Raw genomic sequence first — 18,278 nt, 5'->3', positions numbered from 1 at the left:
AAAAACAGATGTATAACCCAGCCCCCTGGGACAAGAACAGAACAGTGTTCATTGTCCTCTGTGCTGAGTACCCTGTGGCCCCTCTGGGTGCAAAGTAAAAGGAAAGGAAAACCCGTTGGTCCAGATGATGGTGGCAGTTCTGTTGAGGTAATGACTGCAGTCTTGTTGAGAGTGGCAGTGGCAGCCCTGTTGGAGTTCTGGTCCTTCTCTGGATCTGACGAGTGGTACCAGAAGTCTCAAAACCCCAAGATTATATATGCTCAGGTTCAGGTGGATTCCAGTACCTCCCCCAGGGCAGAGGGTTTCACAAAGGGTGATTTAACTCTGTGAGTCTTGGGTTATTTTTGTCATCTTTGGTGGTCTAGGTGTTGCAGCTGCCTATTATGCCAGTCCAGTATGGGCCATTAGCAGAGATGACCCCTCAGACTGGGTGTGAAGGTGCTAATTCCTCCCTGGAGGGGAGTCATCACAGCTGAGTCATTAGGTGTGTCCTGGGCAGCTGCTGCAAATGATCCATTATCAACAGCCCCTCAGAAATTACATAGAGGGCGTAGAATACACAGTTTTGGTTATACTCAGGTAAACTGGTCCTGGCCTCTGTAACTAGGACAAGACCCTTGCTCTCTCTTCCACTGTATGTTTAGATATACTAGCATGCATGTCCTAAATTATGGCCGTTAATTAAAAGATGTCTATTAGAACTGACTAGCTGATAAGCAGAATGAGGCAAACTAACTCTGAACCAACTAAAAGTTTGACTGGCTAGGAGACTGGCGGACATCCCACCAATAAATCCCTTCATCCCAGTTCAATTAAGTAGGCTTATCTGCACACGGGGAAAATCCCATTTTGCTGGAGGCCTACGTGAGCATCGTCAAAATTGGCAGTTCAGGAATGTTCATTAATATTAGGAAAATCTCATTCCTTCTCCCAACACTTATGTGATTTATCACTCTATAACCATTTCAGAAGGTTGCTGTAAAAACACCTGCTCTGCTGTATCCTAACAGTAGCCTGAGAAAAATTGCTTGAGGTTCTTAACAGCCTATGGATTTTTGCAGCATTTTTGAAAGGTCCCTAAAAGGTATTACTCATAGCTGCATACAAGCTTTGTGAAGTATTAACACCACTACTTCTTTTGCACAGAGTGGTATACTGCCGTATAAATTTGTATTTGGTGCAACAGTGCATGCAGAAGAATTTCAAAGTAGCTACTCAACTGAAAACTCTCTTGTTTTATTAATAGCCCATTCATGAAGAGACTAAAGAGGGAGGATTGTGAAATGTGGAAAAGAATTGAAGTCTGATAGAGAAGACGTGAGAGCTGAGCACTGGATTCCTTGGGTCCAAAGCACATGGTAACAGAGAACGCTTTTCAGAAGAAGGAAGTTAGGGTAGCAGAGACTGAAGGCTCAAAGGGTGCTCCTGGCCTGTGGCGGCACAGCAAGACAACATCCTCTGTGTGTGCAGGTGTGCGGCAGTCATTTCTCACTGTACACATTACGTTATTGAGAACAGTAGAAGCTGTAGCCAGGGCTCACCCCTGCTGGGAGCTGTCAAAATGCTTTGATCCAGCAGCAGTCTGTACCATATTCTGCATTTCATAATTGTCAAAGGTATCGTCTTTAGGAAAAGACCTTCTGAAAGTCAGCCATCTAATCATGGGGTTTGCAGTGCCCTGGACCTCAGTAAAATCTGCCTCCCTGGACAATTGAGAAATGTGTTCCTAGGCGGTGCAGCAGGTTGCTCTGTCTCCCATAGAGAAACTAAGGAAGTGGAGGTTTCATTAGTGAGTAGTGTTCACTACTCTCAAATGGGCAGACCAGCATGGGGAGAGCAGCAGTATCTGGCCAGAGTGTAAGTGCATATAACCTCCTCTTCCCTCTCTGTCTGCGTCTAGCAGAAATCAACCTGATGAGGAAATACTATGTACCTGCTGCAGTTGTTAAAAGATACAACTTTTGAACTAGATCTCTCTTTTGAGTGTGATCAAAGTATTTCTAGATACCAGCAGAAGTTCTTCCAACATAAAATTTTGGCTTTCTCTTCCCCAGCTGATTCTGCACAGAGCTGTTTACTGGAAGGTCAGTCAATATTGTTGACTGGATGTATTATTCATTTCTATACATTCACATGTGTTTATATAGGTATGTATATGCACATTCTAGATACGGGTGGTTTTTGAACAGAGCTTTCACTAGCATAACAATGTATAAAGCAACTACTTATCCTGAGTCCCTTCGTTTGATTATTATCTGGTACATGATGGGAATGACCACTGTGTCCCATGGTGTATGTGCAAGGAATGGCCAATATGCCCGAAACTGTAGTAATCTTCACAGGACATTGTCAATGAAACTGTACTTGATAAATCATTTTAAGCCACTTCTTTTTGCTGCCAATTGTTTTATCTGGTTTTTGGCAGCAGCTTCCCCTTGCAGTGACTCTGTGGTGTGCTGGCACAGCTGTGTAGTGACACCAAAGGTCTCGTATCACTCTCTTTCTCCTTCTCTTGCTGTGAAAATCCCCTCTCTGCAGGCCCACCACCTGCCGTGGTCCCCCTGCCCCTTGCATTGTGCTCACAGAACAGCAGCAGTCGGTTGCTGAACGCAGAGCTGAGATGCTGTGTTTGGGTGAAAGTGTGGGCCTATATCAAGCATAGGACTGAAATAATTCCCAGGAGTTTCCTAATGCAAACAGATTACTCTTCTTCACGTGCTTTCACTTCTGACCAAAAAGGCAGACCTCATACCTCTGACAAATCTGCTCAATCATAATCTGTAATTGTTATCTCCCAGGTCATTTTACCTAGTAGAATTTAAGTAAATGAGTGAACTAGTGACTGTTGCTTAATTAGCTCCAATATCACAGTAGCCTTTACCTGCTGCTTTTGATTGGCACCAGATACTAATCAGGCTTTGCCTATGTTCTGACCTCCTGGTCTTCTCCAGCATACATCCAGTTTCCTTACACTTTCCTAGACCATCTCTGAAGTTTTGAAATCAATTGCTAGTTGCCTTCAAAAGTGAAAGGATCTACATTAAAGGACAAAGTAGAAGTGCTGTCTTGTTAGGTGTTAAAGCTCACTTCGCTCGACAGATAATAAAGAGACATTCTCCTCTAGTTATTTCTCTGATCCACTGTGATTTTCCAAGTATTTTGTGTTGCTAATGGTGGAAGAACTTGTTCTTTTGGAGATGGGTCACATTTATTGCTAACCTTCAGGAAATTCAGACATGCAATGTAAGATTACTTATATTAGAGGGACAGATGTTATGCTTTAAAAGCTTGTTCTTATCTTGATAATTAAATGCCAACACTTCCAGAATATTAAAACTCTAATTTTACATATTGCAATTTTTTTGTTTGTTTGTTACTATATATTTAAATTATGAAATGCTGTGTATTGATTTTAGGATTTATTTTAGTTTACTTTTTTTGAGAGATTGCTTTAAGGAAAGACTGGCAGCAGTGATTCAGCAGCATAATGTGCAAGTATAAATAGAATGCAAGCTGTCCATTTATCTCAGTCCTGATCTACTTATATTCATCTGATGCTTATTACAATCGTGGTTTGTCTCTGAGCAGATATATCCAGTTAGGATTAAGCATGGACAACTAACCTAATTCGCTCTTGTAACTCACACTTGTAACTTAATTCAGGGTTTCTGTGTAGATTTCTTGTGAAACCAAATAATTCTTTTAACTCCTAACCCTTAATAAATTAATATCAAAATATTTGTAATTGTCTTTGTTTTTATGAGATATTGGGTTTGTTTGTAATTGCTTTTGGGTTTGCCAAGATAACCTCCATTCATATCTGTTTCTCAGATTTCTTCCCACTCCAGATTCTCCTTATATGTCATGGTATTTTATTAAATATAATTACAGGTCATAGATTATCTAGATTACACTATGGGACCCCTTTTTAAACTTTTTGCTAGAGGGAATGTTCTGCTAAAGTAGTCTGAAAGTGAACTATAAGCACAGATATCCAATTGTTACAAGCATAAAAATAATAAAGGCAAAGATTGTACCAAAACTTTATATTAATCTCATCCACATTGAAAAATGAAGATTCAGTCCTTTTTTGTATTTCAAGAATACTAGAATATTCCTGGAATAATGATTTATTTTTTTGCATTTTCAGACAGGTTTACTCTCAGGATTTTCCATCTCCAAGAGCTCTCTGGGATATGTGCATATAAAAATATCAAGTCCTGTGTCTTTAAGATCTCAGCTACACCAAAATCAGCCTCTAGTTGACTCTTTACTGTTTTAGCCTAGTGACTAGCCTCTGGCATGGATTAATCTTTGACAACTTGTTTTTAATTTCAGAAATCAACACAAGCAACTCACCATAATTCAGCATTTATGTAGGGTTATAAGAAAGCTCAGGACTAAGCATAATAACAATCAGTGCTGCCTTGTTATGGTATATGGGTGTTTATAAAACAGCTTACATTTTAGATTGGAAGTAACTTGTATGTTACATTTTAATGTGTGCAAAACAATAATTTTGTTCAAAAAGGTAGCATGAGCCCAGTTTAGCGTTCTGTTTGTATTTTGTTCTCAACAAAATAAATATATGTGCAGAGATAATTGATGAAGCATGCTTTAAAGAGAAAAATCTAAACAACATTTCGCTTTCCTTCCCCTTCATTTCATTTCCACTGTAACTGTGAGTGTGCTGATGCTGAAAGATACACATGGCAAGATTTAGATTGTATGTGCCCTTATATTTTTTTTTAGAAACTGTTCCAAGAAATAGTCATTTCTGAGCTCTGCATATGTGTATGTTAGATGCAATTCCCCATATAATTTTCATAGTCTTTTATATTCCTCATGCCAGATATCTCCTGCAGCCCTCTGGGTTTTTACTGGGGATGTGATGGCACTTCCAATACTGAAATTTCTCTGCTGAAGCTCCTCCCTGCCGGGACTCCAGGGAAAAAGATTGGATGAGCGAAAGATAAGTGGACTCCTATGCCCTGTGAGCATGGTGAGATCTTGAAGTGCGTGAGAGGTGCCATGTTTTCATGTCTGTGAGATGTACTCTTTTGCCTGAAAAACGAGGTTTACAGTAGGAGGAAGAGCAACACCAGTGGCAGTGACATATCAGCAAATATGAAGAATAACTTGTGTTGAGGAGTGGAATAAATACAGAGGAAACACTAGAGCAGTGATGATTCTGCTAACAGAGCCTCCTGCTCTGCACAATTAAGAGGGATACATGGGCCTATAATGTGAACCTTCCAGCATCACACTGAATGTGAGAATGTAAGGAAGGGCCTGTATATAATTGTTAGGATTTGGAGTAAAAATCATAATAGGGTGTTTGAGATGTCCTGTAAAGATAAGGCCCCTGTACAAACAAAAAGATCAAAAGGAGCAGAGCGAACACTCAGTGGTGAAGAAAGTGATGACCTCTTAATTTAATGATTCCCAAGAAAACTTGAAGTTATTTTACTAAAATATTGTGAGAGCCCCTGGGAATGAAAGGAAGAATCAGAGCATACAGATGTAAGTCAGTGTGGCTGCTTCTGTTGTCAGTGTGCAACACTCTGCCTGTGGTCAGAAACAGACCTGGAAAGAAGCATGAGAAAAATAAGCCCTATTTCATTGCCACAATTTTGTTGACTCCATCAGGCTGTCTGCAGTCATTTAAAGATAATGGGGGGAGAGGTGTTACGCACTAAATGTTACTATTTTTATGATGTGAAAGAAGAGTTAGGTGCAGTCTAGTTGGATCTCCCAATACTCAAAGAATATTACTGTCTTTAAACTGTGATGTAATTTACTTATGCTGTACAGAGCAGAGAAGATACCCTTCTAATAGGAGCTTTTGTTATAGTAATGCCAACGGCAAGGGAAAATATTCAGATTATTTTCCTGGAGATTGAAGCTGCTGCTGTTTGGAAAACAGTGCATTACACCATCTGTTTCCTTCTGATTGCGCACTACCATAGCCATTGTTGTGATTAATTTCTTTGCTTCTAGGCACAAATTTGAGTGCTTGAAAGAAGATTAAAAGCTTGTTTGCAGACAGGGATGTAGCTAATGGCTAGATTTCAGTAGGATTGTGTGTGCTTACCAACTTCACAGCTCAAATCATCAATTTTCTGCATGCATTTGATATGTGAAGAAAGCAAGGAGAACATCCTTTTGCTTCACGGTAATAATCCTCTGCACGAATTGTTGGTGAGGTTTTCACCATGTGTCAGTAGTGTCATTGCATGCTCAAAACACCTCTGGGACAGTGAGTCACTTTTCACAGAATCATAGAATCATTTAGGTTGGAAAAGACCTTTAAGTTCATCGAGTCCAACTATTAACACTGCCAGGTCCACCACTAGACCATGTCCCTGTGGTGGGGACACATCTGTATGTCTTTCAAATTCCTCCAGGGATGGTGACTCACCACTTCCTTGGACAGCTCATCAACTGTTTTTGTGAAGAAATTTTTCCTAATACCCAACCTAAACCTCCTTGGCACAACTTGAAGCCATTTTCTCCTGTTCTGCCTACCTGTGCTGGTTTAAAATGAACCCAACTCGAGAGATTACAAGTCAGAGTTACAATTTACTAAAAAGATTACAATAAATGCAATGATACAGAGAAAACTGGTTTTAACCCCCAAAGACAGATGTAGAACTCAGCCCCCTGGGACAAGAACAGAACAGTGTTTGTTAGCCCCTGTGCTGAGAAAAGCCCTGATGGCTGACAATCTGACACAAGTGTCCCCTGGTCCCATTTGGTGCCTCCCCTGGTAAACTCAGCAAGAAACAGATTGTCTCTGCCAATGCTGTTGTTACCCTGTGTCTGACCAGAACCACTGCTTTGTGCCCACCAGTGACAAGCAGAACAAGAAAATGTGGAATTTTTTTCTAATATGGATGCTGTGCCTAATCTCAGTTCTTCTTTTGTTTGAAGCCTGAGTATATAGTACATTGGCTATGAGCATCATGGTGCTTTTTCACCACTAGGCTGTTCTCATCTTTCCTTCCTTTTAATATCTGTGTACTTAAATGGCTTAGTAGGCCTTTGACCCAGGACAGGTAGCACAGCTGCAATATGCAATGGTCCATTTGCTTCGTATAATGAATTTGGAAAACAAGTGATATTTGCATGACTCATCAGTTCTTAATTATTACTTTGATACTTTTCTTCGTTGTCCCATTTCAAGATTGCTATGTTTGCCCATGATTTCATGCTGAAAGTTGAACAAATTCCAGCTAGAACTGTAATGATTCTCCTCTGTTAGCATATGCAAACTAGAATTTTGTAATAAGCTATTTAATATTTACTTCAATGTGATTAACTAAAGGTTATCTCTTTGAATTGCTTTCAGAGTAATAGTTGGTACATCATATTTTAAAAACCTTCTTCAGGGCGATGTGTGTAATGGTATATATTTGAGTTGTGGTAGATCTGTGGCCACACAGAGCATAGTTAAACATAATTGAGAGGAAAATCTTGACTGCCAAGTAAAGCAGCATTATCAATTTCCTCTCTCCTGCATTGAAAGAGACAGGGGGAACAGACAGTGTAGGGTTTCCTGATATGTTTTAAGAAAGCCTGGGATTCATTTCCCCACCCTTCCTTCCTATTAGCTGTTTGTTAACTCCCAGGAAGATTCAGGCTTTTCTTGTGAGACCTCTCTGAAACGGGCTCTGCCTTTGAGGGGCTCAGTCCTCACTTTTGTGCAGATACAGGGAGAGGAAGAGGAGTTTTGATGATGAAAGTCTGACTTCGGGCAAGCGAACTGAAGAGGAGTTTCTAATTGACAACACCGTATTCACGAAGGTATTTTCTTTTAATTTGCTGTCACGAACACAGCACTTGCCCCTGAGGAATACCGAGTGTTTGAGACACAGAATCAGGAAACACAGCAAGTGTCAGTGTGAGATTTCTGCCCTTGGAGTGCCAAGTTGTGAACTGACAAGCAAGACCATAAAGTTAAAAGAAAGACGTTCAACTTGCCCTTCTTCAGGAGAAACCTCGCATTTTTCTTTGCCACAGCTGAAGATCCCTCACATTAAAGAGAAGGATGTGAAGACGGAGCCTAAAGTATCAGCTAGTTGGGGCGAGCAGTGGCGTTGGATCTCCGTGTGCTGCTGGAGTGCACTAACAAATTGAATGTTTTGTGGGGGCTTTTCTTCATCCGAAACAGGGCAGGGCTGTTAGTTTGACTATAGTTATTTTGGATAAAACACCAAAAAGAGACGGTTTCACAGTTTTTTTAAATTTCACTTGCTCGTCTGACCTGCTTACATGACAAGTTGTGCCTTCCTTATTCATAGTAATCACAGGGAGAGTAGACTGAAAGTTGTGGCAAGATGTCCTGTCTGCTGGGTGCAGCACACTAGGAACTGAGAGGGCCTCGCGATTTTATACGGAAACAATCTTGGCATTTTCAGTCCATTAAGTGCAACTGATTTTTCTTTTTCCTTTCTAGTAAAACCAGGTATTGGTTCCTGAGGAAAAGCACATACAATACAAATAATTGCACTGCGGCTGTTTCCAGGCCTTTAAATCCCACCTTTTTTTTGTCATTTTTTGGTAGCATTTGAATTTGGCAAATAAGTTTCACGTTCTGTTGACATTTAAAAACAAAATTAGAGTGTCTTTCTGGAAGTGTTAATTCTGAAGAGCAGATTTTTTATTTCCTTTACTGATTATCTTGGTGAAGATACATCCATGTCTCAACGCCATTTTTTAAGGGAAAGACATGAAAGTCATTTTAGGATCCTACCAAGATTCTTCCAAATCCTTCATGGCAGACGGCACTCGAGAAATAACCCACATCAAATATGCTCTGGTGAGGCGAATGTATACGTGATTCTGTAGTGTGATGTATGTGTGTGTAGAATGTTGCGCTTAAATTTGAGTAGCATGTGAGTTGAAAGGAGCAGTAATTAGCCTAGGATATGTGTTACTGATTTTCTCAACTGATGATTCTTGCAGGAACAAGTATTGTTTCTGAAAGCGAACTCATGTAGAGATCCAGCAACTGTTACAGTTAAAAAATATGTATCTTTGTCAATATGAGGTATTACTCATGATAGTGTTTACTCTCTGTCACCAGTATTTACTGGAAAAAAAATTTATATCTTATTTTTCCTTGCAATTCCAGGTGTATGACAGTATCTAACACAGATACTGTCTTTACACACATGCTTTACACCAGCCCTCCTTTTGTATTCTGGAAGAATGTCACTGAGTGTTCCTCTCCTAAAAAATATAATTAATTAAGCCAAAAAAATATTTTTAACTGTACTCAAAAAATCAAGAAGCCTCTGATCTTTAAATTTTTAAATTTAAATTAAAATTTTTAAATTAGGACTTGCCACCACTTACTCAATCTCAAAGTCTGTTTCATACAGTGTATGGTGTAATAACACGTTAGTGTGACTGATAATTATATAATCTTTGTGTTTAGTAAAGCTGCATTTTGTTTTTTTTTTCTCTGAACTAAGTTAACTCTGCCTGGGTAAGATAAGCTGAATTACAATTTTTCAATAATTAATTAAAACTTCCTTGGGTTTTTTATGTATAGTGACCTATTGTGGTCTTTAAAAAAAAAAGAGGACTTTTTTTGTTTCTTTTTAAATTAATTTGAAAATTGAAATTATCATAAGCTAGGCTACCTTAGTTAATTTTCAAGGCTTTTCAATATTTCTTTCTTTAATGTTGACATTTACTGATAGGAAAAAAAATAAGAAGAGAAAAATGCCTCTCTGGTGATTCATTTTTCTCATACCTTCATTTGTACTGTGCTCACGAGTCTTTTGTCATCTACTGGGTTTGGAATTAAAATTGTAAGGGTTTTTTTGGTAAACTTTGTTTATAACCTCTGAAACGTAAAGATTTAACCTTTCCTGACTTACGAGTTCTAGACATTCATGAGGCCAAGGCTTGATATTTTTAGGGGTACTAACTAGTAAATTATAAAAATTTAACATTTAATTCTATTCAGCTCAGAATGGAAAAAGTTTTTATGTCACAGCTGTAAAGAAAAATGAAGAAAAATTAAGTAATATTTTAACCACATGGGATGCAGTCTTGCAAAGCAAAGCAAAACAAGATCTCCTCTAATTTGAGTCTTACTTTCATGTAGCCTTCAACCATCACTTTGTAGCACTCGCACTGCTGTCAAGTCCTAAGTGTAGCCATAAAAGCCATCACTTTCACCAAATATTTTATAATAATTATGTTTTTATGAGTTTCAGGCACCTGCTGGCCATTCATGAATGGATTGGAGCTAATTCCAAGTACAGGCAAAGCTTGACTACATAGGAGAAAACCACAGATTTATTCTATTGAACACATTCTAACATAGTTTTCCTAATTTTTGCCTAATTTCCTTTAGACTAAGCTCCTTAATATAAATCTTTTAATGCCGTACAATCATCTTTTACTTACAGGTTCCTTTCACTATATATAAGTGTGTGTATAGTCAGAAAATAGTATGTTCCTCTAGGAAGCTGTCTGTTCTGTCTCCCACCCATTTTTATTATTATTGCAAAACTCCTTTTGATCATGTTGCAGCCTTTTCTGTTTGAAGTCTTCAAGTATGCAAAAATTCTGTTTCCTTTCCTTCCTGTTACCCATTTTATGTTGACAGTAGGAAAGCAATTACATGCTTTTAATGTTAACCTTATATATTCAGTAAGAATTATTCAATTGTTTTGGTCAAAGCTGTTTTATGGCCTTTTTGGACTGATAGGAGTTTTCACACCTTGCTGGTGGCAAACCTCAGCTTTCAGTGGCACTTTCAGACCAAATGTTACACAGAAGGTGGATCAAAGTTTTAAATTGTAGAAGGGAAGAGGTACTCCAGCCTGGGAACATTTTTGTCCTGTAGGTGTGCTAGGTGAAATTACAATTTTTGGTCAAGAATGTATTTCTCAAGTAAATGTGCTTGTGGTTCAGTGAATCCCATGAGGTATGCACCTCTCTTCTCCTTGTGACAAAGTTGAGACACTCTGTCCTGCTGTCCCAGGTCTCACAAAGCTTTGTTCTCTCTTCATTAGCATCTCTGGAAATTGCTGAGAGCATGTTTGCTTCGCTGTGACTTCATCCTTTCCCTGGATGTTAAAATCTTTAATATAGAATATAGTAATCTTTAACTGAACAATAAATATTCTAGTTCATATATTGATTTTGCATTATCTTATTTACCTTAATAAGAGAAGCTGGGCTTGATTCCAGTTGTCATACTTCTTGAATTCCATCTCTGTTTTATTTTCATTTTAACAAAGCAGACTTTATTTACTGCAGCTCGTGGACAGTTGGATCTGTCCTCCTTGGCCTAATCCTCACTGCGCTGTTCCCTGCAGGTGTCCTACTGTGTTGCCCTTATCCGCTCATGCCAGTTGAGCCCTAGCTCTGGTGACACTTGTTCTTTGGAATGCAGAGGTTTGGGACCAGCTGCCACGTGGCCTCTACTGCCTGGGTAGGCAAGGCCCAGGCTGGTACAGCCAGGCTTGTGTGAGGCAGCATCGTGTTTTCTAAATCTGTCGCTGAACTGTGTCTCTTCTGTGTACTTCTGCATCTCTGACTGCAAGCAGGTGGGGCAGCAGTTGTGGATTTGTGGAGGATTTCAGCTCTGGAAAGCTGTGGCTCCGAGCTGTCTTCTGTGAGGACACTTGTCTCCCATCAGCAGGGGAGATTTCTCAGGGTGCTGAATTGCTGTGGCCCTTTGTGGTGGGCTTCCTGACACAATGCTCATAGACCATCCTTTGAGATTCTTCCTCTTCTTGCTTTCTCTGAGCAAATGGGAACAGTAGGTCGGCTTGAACTGAGAGCTGTAAAACAAGTCTGGCAAGTAGAGACGCCAGAGACATCTCTCTTCAGTCTGTGCTGCGTGTAGTATGGATGGGGAGTATCTTCGGAGGCATCCTGCAGTCTGCATCTTTTCACACTGGATTCAGGTTGGTTTTCTGATGAAGATGACTGAAGCAGTTTGCTTTCATGTGTAGCTCTAGGCATGTAATGAATGAAGAGACTGTCCGTGTCACAGGGTCCTTCCAAGCCAAAGAAGTTCTGCAAAAAGGTACAGTGAGGCAGCGCTGTAATATGTGTGTCTAATACTAATAGATTTTTGTAGTAAAGGAGTCAGATAACCTGAATAATCCACAAAAAGAGTGAAGAAGAGTCTAGGGGAAGAGCACCTTTGCATCTTCTGTGTCAGCCGAGGGGACAGAGATGTGGTACATCTTCTGGAGCTGTATGAATATTTCTGTTAGATATTGATCATTCTTGTATGGGGAGAGGGAGTTAGCTTACAGACAGGCTAGGAAAATGTGTGGATGCAGAAAATGTCAGACTGAGCATACTAATATAGCAGAAATATTTAAGTATCTGAAGACTTCAATGTACCTGAAGTCAGGTACATTGTACCTGATGTAGCCAAAGCCTGCCTGGAGCCTGTGCAAATACTGACATTTCTGGTTGGTGTTCAAGTCTGCCACAACAACTTTATTACTGTTAGTCCTGATGCTAGATAGGTCAAGGCATGTAAGGCTGTGTTTTCTGTTTGCTGCGTTCACATTTTTGTTTGCTAGCTGGATAAATGTGTTGAAAATGAATTCATTTGAGATTTTGAGCTTCCATGCTTGAGACTTTCATTACCTGTCCTGCTTGAAATGCCCTTGCAATTTTTCCATCAGAAAGATAGAGAAGAGAGTTGGGTGTGAATCCATAGCAGAGGTGACAAACTGTACTTCTGAGTGAGCAATTCAATACAACTAGTTCCAGATAGTATGGTGAATATCTGCATGAAAAACAGTTTGCTTTGCCTTGCTAAAACCTAACACTAGTGAAAATATGCTTAGGGCTTATGCCTATGCTTAGATATACTGTATGAGACACTGGGTATATCAGCAGTCTGTAAATATTCAGGGTGGGGACGTGAGGGGAGAACGCTATAATTAAAGAGATAATTACAAGAACAGTGGCATTAGTGGAGGAAAATATATTTGTAAAGTCATCTTGTGCCACCTGTTGCATTTATGGAACAAAGTTCAGTTAATAGGAAAGCTCTAACCTTCTCAGGGTAGTTTGTTCTGAGCAGGGGAAGAGAAAAGTGGACCTTTTTCTTCTCTGATGATGAATCAGAGAGGAATTTCAGTAGCAGAAATGAAGAGCTATTATTTTTTCTCAGAATGGTGTTCATGGCTGGACTTTGTAGCGCAGGGTAAGTTGACTTAACTTTATAATAGTTCCTAGGTCTTGTAAATGTAAACAGACCTGTGTAGTCTGTTAAGTCAGGGCTGTGTAAGGTGTGTGGGTTGGGACTGCATTCTTGGAAGAGTTTTGAACATGTTTTATGTATGCCAAAAAAACATGCATTTCAAGAACCTTAATATAAATTTTGCGAGCTCACTGATTCTTGAAAATACACTCTGTTCATCGAATACGCATCATTGGGAGAGTGTGTGTTGTGGATGGTAGTGTTTGGATTTTATTTTAAGAACTTTTTCCAAAGGAAGTAAAATATTAGATATTTTGGGTTCTAAATTTTCATGTAAGGTTTTTATAGACCTTTCTTTCCTCTCAAATATCACACCCCAAACTTGTTACCATTTAATATCTGTGATGTACCTAAATTCAGTGATTTATTGGGCTCAGACAAGTTACTTGGTGAAAAGTGAGCACATCAGCAAAAGAGCTGACATCTTTCCAAAGACAGAAAAGTTTTCAAGCAGTATGTCCATCAAAAGTGAACTGTTTCTTTCTTCAAATAATTTTCAGAGCATCATCATACAATTTAATAGGGACATATTCAGTATATGTTTTCTGATTAAGAGGTTGCTACTATTCAGAGGTACCAATTCAGTGATACTGGCAAACGTTTTTCTTCCTTCACTTAATATGTCTGGTTTGACTTATATGAATCTGAGAGACCTCAGCCTTTCTTTTTTTAAATCCTTTTTGCTGCCTTTTTATTAATTTAAGAAGTTTTATTCTTTGTGTTAAAAAGTAAAAGTGAAGAAAATGCATGATTTGAGGAGAGTATTTTACAATCACATTAAGATGCATGCTTTGATGGAAAGTAGAAATATCTAAAAAGAATGACATTATCAGGAGATTTTTGAGATGGTCCCACTCAAGATTCCTGAAATTGCTTATTATTTCACATTTCTTGTGTTAAAAAGTAATTTGAATAAAATTATAATATTTTAAATTACACTGTTGTAAAAGTTACTATTTTAAAATTTTTGGTGCCTTAACTTGGAGGGAAGAATTTTACTTCTCTAGCTGTGTGCATCATGAAGGAATATGTAGGTTCTGGGGTACTGATATACAGGCCACCAGTTTTATTTTCCTGGATGATGATTCTTCCAAGAAAACAAGGGCTTTAAAGAGTCTTTGTAATGAGCAAGAGACACACACACAGAATTAGGGGCAATAGAAGACCTTGCTTCTAGGTTCCTTTTCCAGTAGATCCACACTGACTGAATTCCATGAGCCTGTTCCCTTGTCCCTTGGACCTCCCCAGCGTCAGCCTGTGATTTTCTCTTTTTCCCTTTTTGCTAAGATTTAGGCTGTCTATGAGTTTTCTTACAGGGAACAGACCTTTTCTAAGGGTTGCTGTGTGACATTAAGGGTTGCACATGTGAATGGAAGGAAAAAATGTGAAAAATAGTTACTTCAATACATGTAATATAAATCCTCAGACAACAAAATCTGCGTCTGTGATGCTTGAAATGGGGGAAAAAAAAGTCTTCCTGTGCATTAGTACTATCTGAAAAGCCCATTTAATTAGAGACACTACCATATACAACATTACTGTAATAATAGGCAGTGAGCTAGTACGAATTTATATTTTTCCTGCTTTCATGGCTGCTGAAGAATATTTGAAAAAAATAATGCAATAATGAAAAAAAGAACTTAGGGTTTCCCTGATCAATAATCTGAGAGACTTTGCTTCAATAATTTAGAGGAAAATTACTTCCTGTTCTTACAACGTATTTTTGCATTTCCAAATAGAGAATTGTCAACAAGTAGATATTTGTTCTTTGGGCAGAACCAGTCCTGGAGCCAGGATGTAACTTTATTTACACCCTTTATCTTCTTAATTGTTCTTTCAAGAAGTTACAATTCTCATGTGCTGTTGCAATCTGTTTAGCTGTACTGAAGTCATGCTTAATAAGACGGTTTGCACTACTTCCTCTTACTGTGTATGCTTACAGTGTTTAATGAAATCCCACATGATCTCCAAATTAACCTCAAAGGTTAAGCTAACCTGAAAAGGTTGAACACACATGGCCTCTTGGTGAAGCACACTAAGTCAAAAGGATCAAAGTTTATTGTAAGATTTCCAGCGCTTCCTGATTGAAGCTAGCTCTTGTATTTACTTATATATTTTATCTTGTTGAGCCACTATGTCTTCTTCCAAAGCAGGAAGCGAAGGCCAGTGCAACTTTAATGTGCATTTCTTGCTCAGTGATTTACAAAACACCCCAAAAGACATTTTATTTTAGTCAGCAGTTAATCCAACCTCACACGCAGTTTCTGTTTGTTGTACATTGACTCAAGTATGGCATGAAACCTTTCTTTGTCTTGTTGGTTGGTGTTTTTTCTGTAAATAATGGCTAAGAGCTGCTTACAGTCTTAGTTTTCACATTTACTTACTCTTAAGCAGTCTTTGGTGTCATTGACTGTGAGTTTGTCAACTTGCACACAATTCAGGGTGAGGGACCAGGCTGTTGAATAAGTTCATTCTTCCCTTTTGGAGTGAGGCCAAAGAACTAACTGAAGGACATGGGAATCTTCTGTAGGGGGTGCTTCTTCTCCTTTCTCATCCCCAGGTGGAAAAAAAATGAGATTTTTCCAGCTGCACTGCTATCAGCGTGCAGTGAGTTTTGGTCTCCTTTTAATCAGTCTTACATATTTTAATGAGTCTTACACTTATTTGTAATTTCAAAGTTTTTAGTCAGTTCTGGAACTTTTGTAAATAGAGGTCACAAAAAAAGTGAGTCCAGGGACTGAGCTAGAAGAAGACCTTGAAGGGCTCAGAGGAGATGGATTGCATCCATTTTAGTAAAGAGTTTTGTTCATTTAACAAACACATAGCAGTGAGGCAGTTGGGAGAAAGTGATTCTATAATTTCAAATGTGAGTGGTTTGTCAAGAGTATGCTTCTAAAAAAATGTCTCTAGTAAAATTCTGGTGACAATTTATCTTATTGTCCTGGATTATAATAACTCTTGTGATTTGTGAATTCCCTACAGTAATTTTAATCTTGACAGGGTTGTATTCTGAAAATCATTAGGACTTTCAGATGGACAGTCCTAACATAGTTACTTAGTTGTATTACTGATGAGTAATTCTCTGAATGATTCCCTCTTTTAATTTATTTATTTGAGAAATCACTTTAGAGGTCTCCACAGTATGTTACATATAGTTTACATGATTCTGTGTCAGAGGACTAGTTGAAGAACTCATTTATCTGTGTCCTTTGGCTTTTGGGGAAGGAGTTACTTCCTTTTCAGGCTTTCATTTGAAGGAAAGATGTAATATATATTTCCTTCCTTTTTTTCTTCTAGGTGAAAGATAAGGTTTCATGAAACAACAAGCAACTTGTTTTATTCAATGAGCCTGTGGAGCAGAATTACTCTTTCATTCCTAAGCCTTCATGATTAAAAAATAAGTATTTTCTCTGTTTTAGCCAAACACTTATCTAATACCTACTCTCTTTGGTGGATTCCAAATGTGTATATGAGAAAGTGGATAAGGATCAGTTGTTTTTAAAAAGAGCTGGTATGTGAAACGAAGAATTCAAGATGCTGCCTCTATCCTTTTACATTAGAGAAATTCTGCCTTTCCAATACTGCTTGTTATAACTGGATTTTTGAAATAGAAACTCAAAACGTCCTTCTAGAGAGCCCCAAACCACACAGCTCTCCTTCAACACTCCTGTCAAACTCTCTAGCTTCTACTATCTATATCTCTAGGACTCCAGTAGTGTCTTCAGGCATTTTAACTTGACTGTGCACGTGGGGCACAGGTAATGTTTTGCGGTCTGTCGCTGTGCCATCTACCATGATGGCCATCAAAAGCTGTTCAAGGACTTCAGGTCCAAGTACAGGTGGTGTCTACTATCTTCTTCAGTATAAACTTTTAGCCTTTTGGTTGATAACATTTGACCTTGGTTTTTTCTTTGATTTTTTTCTGACTTCCAGCTATTGAAAATTATGTTCTTTGTCTGCAAGGTAAGTTGTAATAATTATTTTTGCAGATGTTGTCATGTGCCTTTATAGCTATTTTAGGGATCAATTCCTTGAGGAAAAAAAAAATCAAGATTCCAGGGGGTTTTGAGTGTTTTCCTGTTTAATTGGAAGTTATTTCATAATTGAGAAGCAAAATTTTTTTATGTTGGTAATATGAAAATGTTTTATACTGTGCTTTGCTTACAGAAATACATGATCTTTTTTACTTGAATTAGCTAAGATATAACAGTCTCCAGATGCACGTGCTGAATAATGACAAAGAGTGCTTAATATTTCATGAAAATACCCCCTTTGACCGAATGAAGTATGTACATGGCTCATTTATTGATGAACAGAATGTCCTATGGCAGAAAAGATATCCGAGAAATAAAACAAAGGTTTAGTCATCTTTTAACTCAAGCAACAAGACAAAATGTGTGTTTAAGATAGCCTGGTGGGAGATTGCTTTTCTCCTGAGCATGACCGGAACTTTTAAAATTTGTCTTGTCAAACAAAAAGACTAACATTGTTTGCTGTTTGAGAGAGGAGCTGCATTGGCTCAGGTTACTGTCTGTACAGTGCTACTTAAGCGTTGTATGAACCACCAAGGCTCAAAGACACAGAACAATGTAAATGCAAGTTGGGTACATCAGCCAAAAAGTGGGACCCTCAGAGTCCTGGCTTGGTCTTTTGGGTCCCTAGGTATCACTCCTTGATGAGTACAATTTTCACAGTGCCCAGAAATAACCCTCTGGGAATGCCAGATATGCCACCCTAAAATGCAGCAGCGTCCTTACCCAAGGAGATCCTCTGCCTATGTCCCATAAAGTGTTCTAATCTGTTCAGCGTGCTCCAAGCACAAGTAACATGCACCCAACAGTTCAGCACAAAACCAATCTCTGCTGCCATTTTCACTTAAAACATTAAAGGAGGTTTGATGGTACCGACCTTTACTATTAAAACTTAAAAACATAACTGTCTTAGTGGCTCCCAACAAAGCCTATTTCTTTGCCAAAGGAAGGACTTAGGGTTTTGGCCCAGCTCTTGGAATTGCTTTCTG

The 18,278-nt window shown here is 38.7% G+C and overlaps 1 protein-coding gene across 11 annotated transcripts in view; it reads left to right on the top strand.

Annotated features, from left to right (window-relative positions):
* MCF2L (MCF.2 cell line derived transforming sequence like) overlaps positions 1-18,278 on the top strand; it is a 162,017-nt gene that overhangs the window by 53,948 nt on the left and 89,791 nt on the right. The window contains exon 1 of one of the 11 annotated variants that reach the window (XM_017817361.1): positions 8,594-8,821. The exons of 9 other annotated variants lie outside the window; for them this stretch is intronic. In XM_017817361.1, coding sequence (XP_017672850.1) covers positions 8,701-8,821 — 121 coding nt within the window. In that variant the 5' untranslated portion in view covers positions 8,594-8,700. Of the gene's footprint in view, positions 1-8,593; positions 8,822-13,147; positions 13,202-18,278 lie in introns of those variants that run through there. One more of the 11 variants, XM_017817369.1, reaches the window with a different exon arrangement.

The sequence above is a fragment of the Lepidothrix coronata genome, unplaced genomic scaffold (genome assembly GCF_001604755.1).
Source record: "Lepidothrix coronata isolate B3197 unplaced genomic scaffold, Lepidothrix_coronata-1.0 Scaffold60, whole genome shotgun sequence".
NCBI lineage: Eukaryota > Metazoa > Chordata > Aves > Passeriformes > Pipridae > Lepidothrix > Lepidothrix coronata.
The sequence above is the reverse complement of the archived record's forward strand: the minus strand, read 5'-3'. Positions and strand labels throughout refer to the sequence as shown.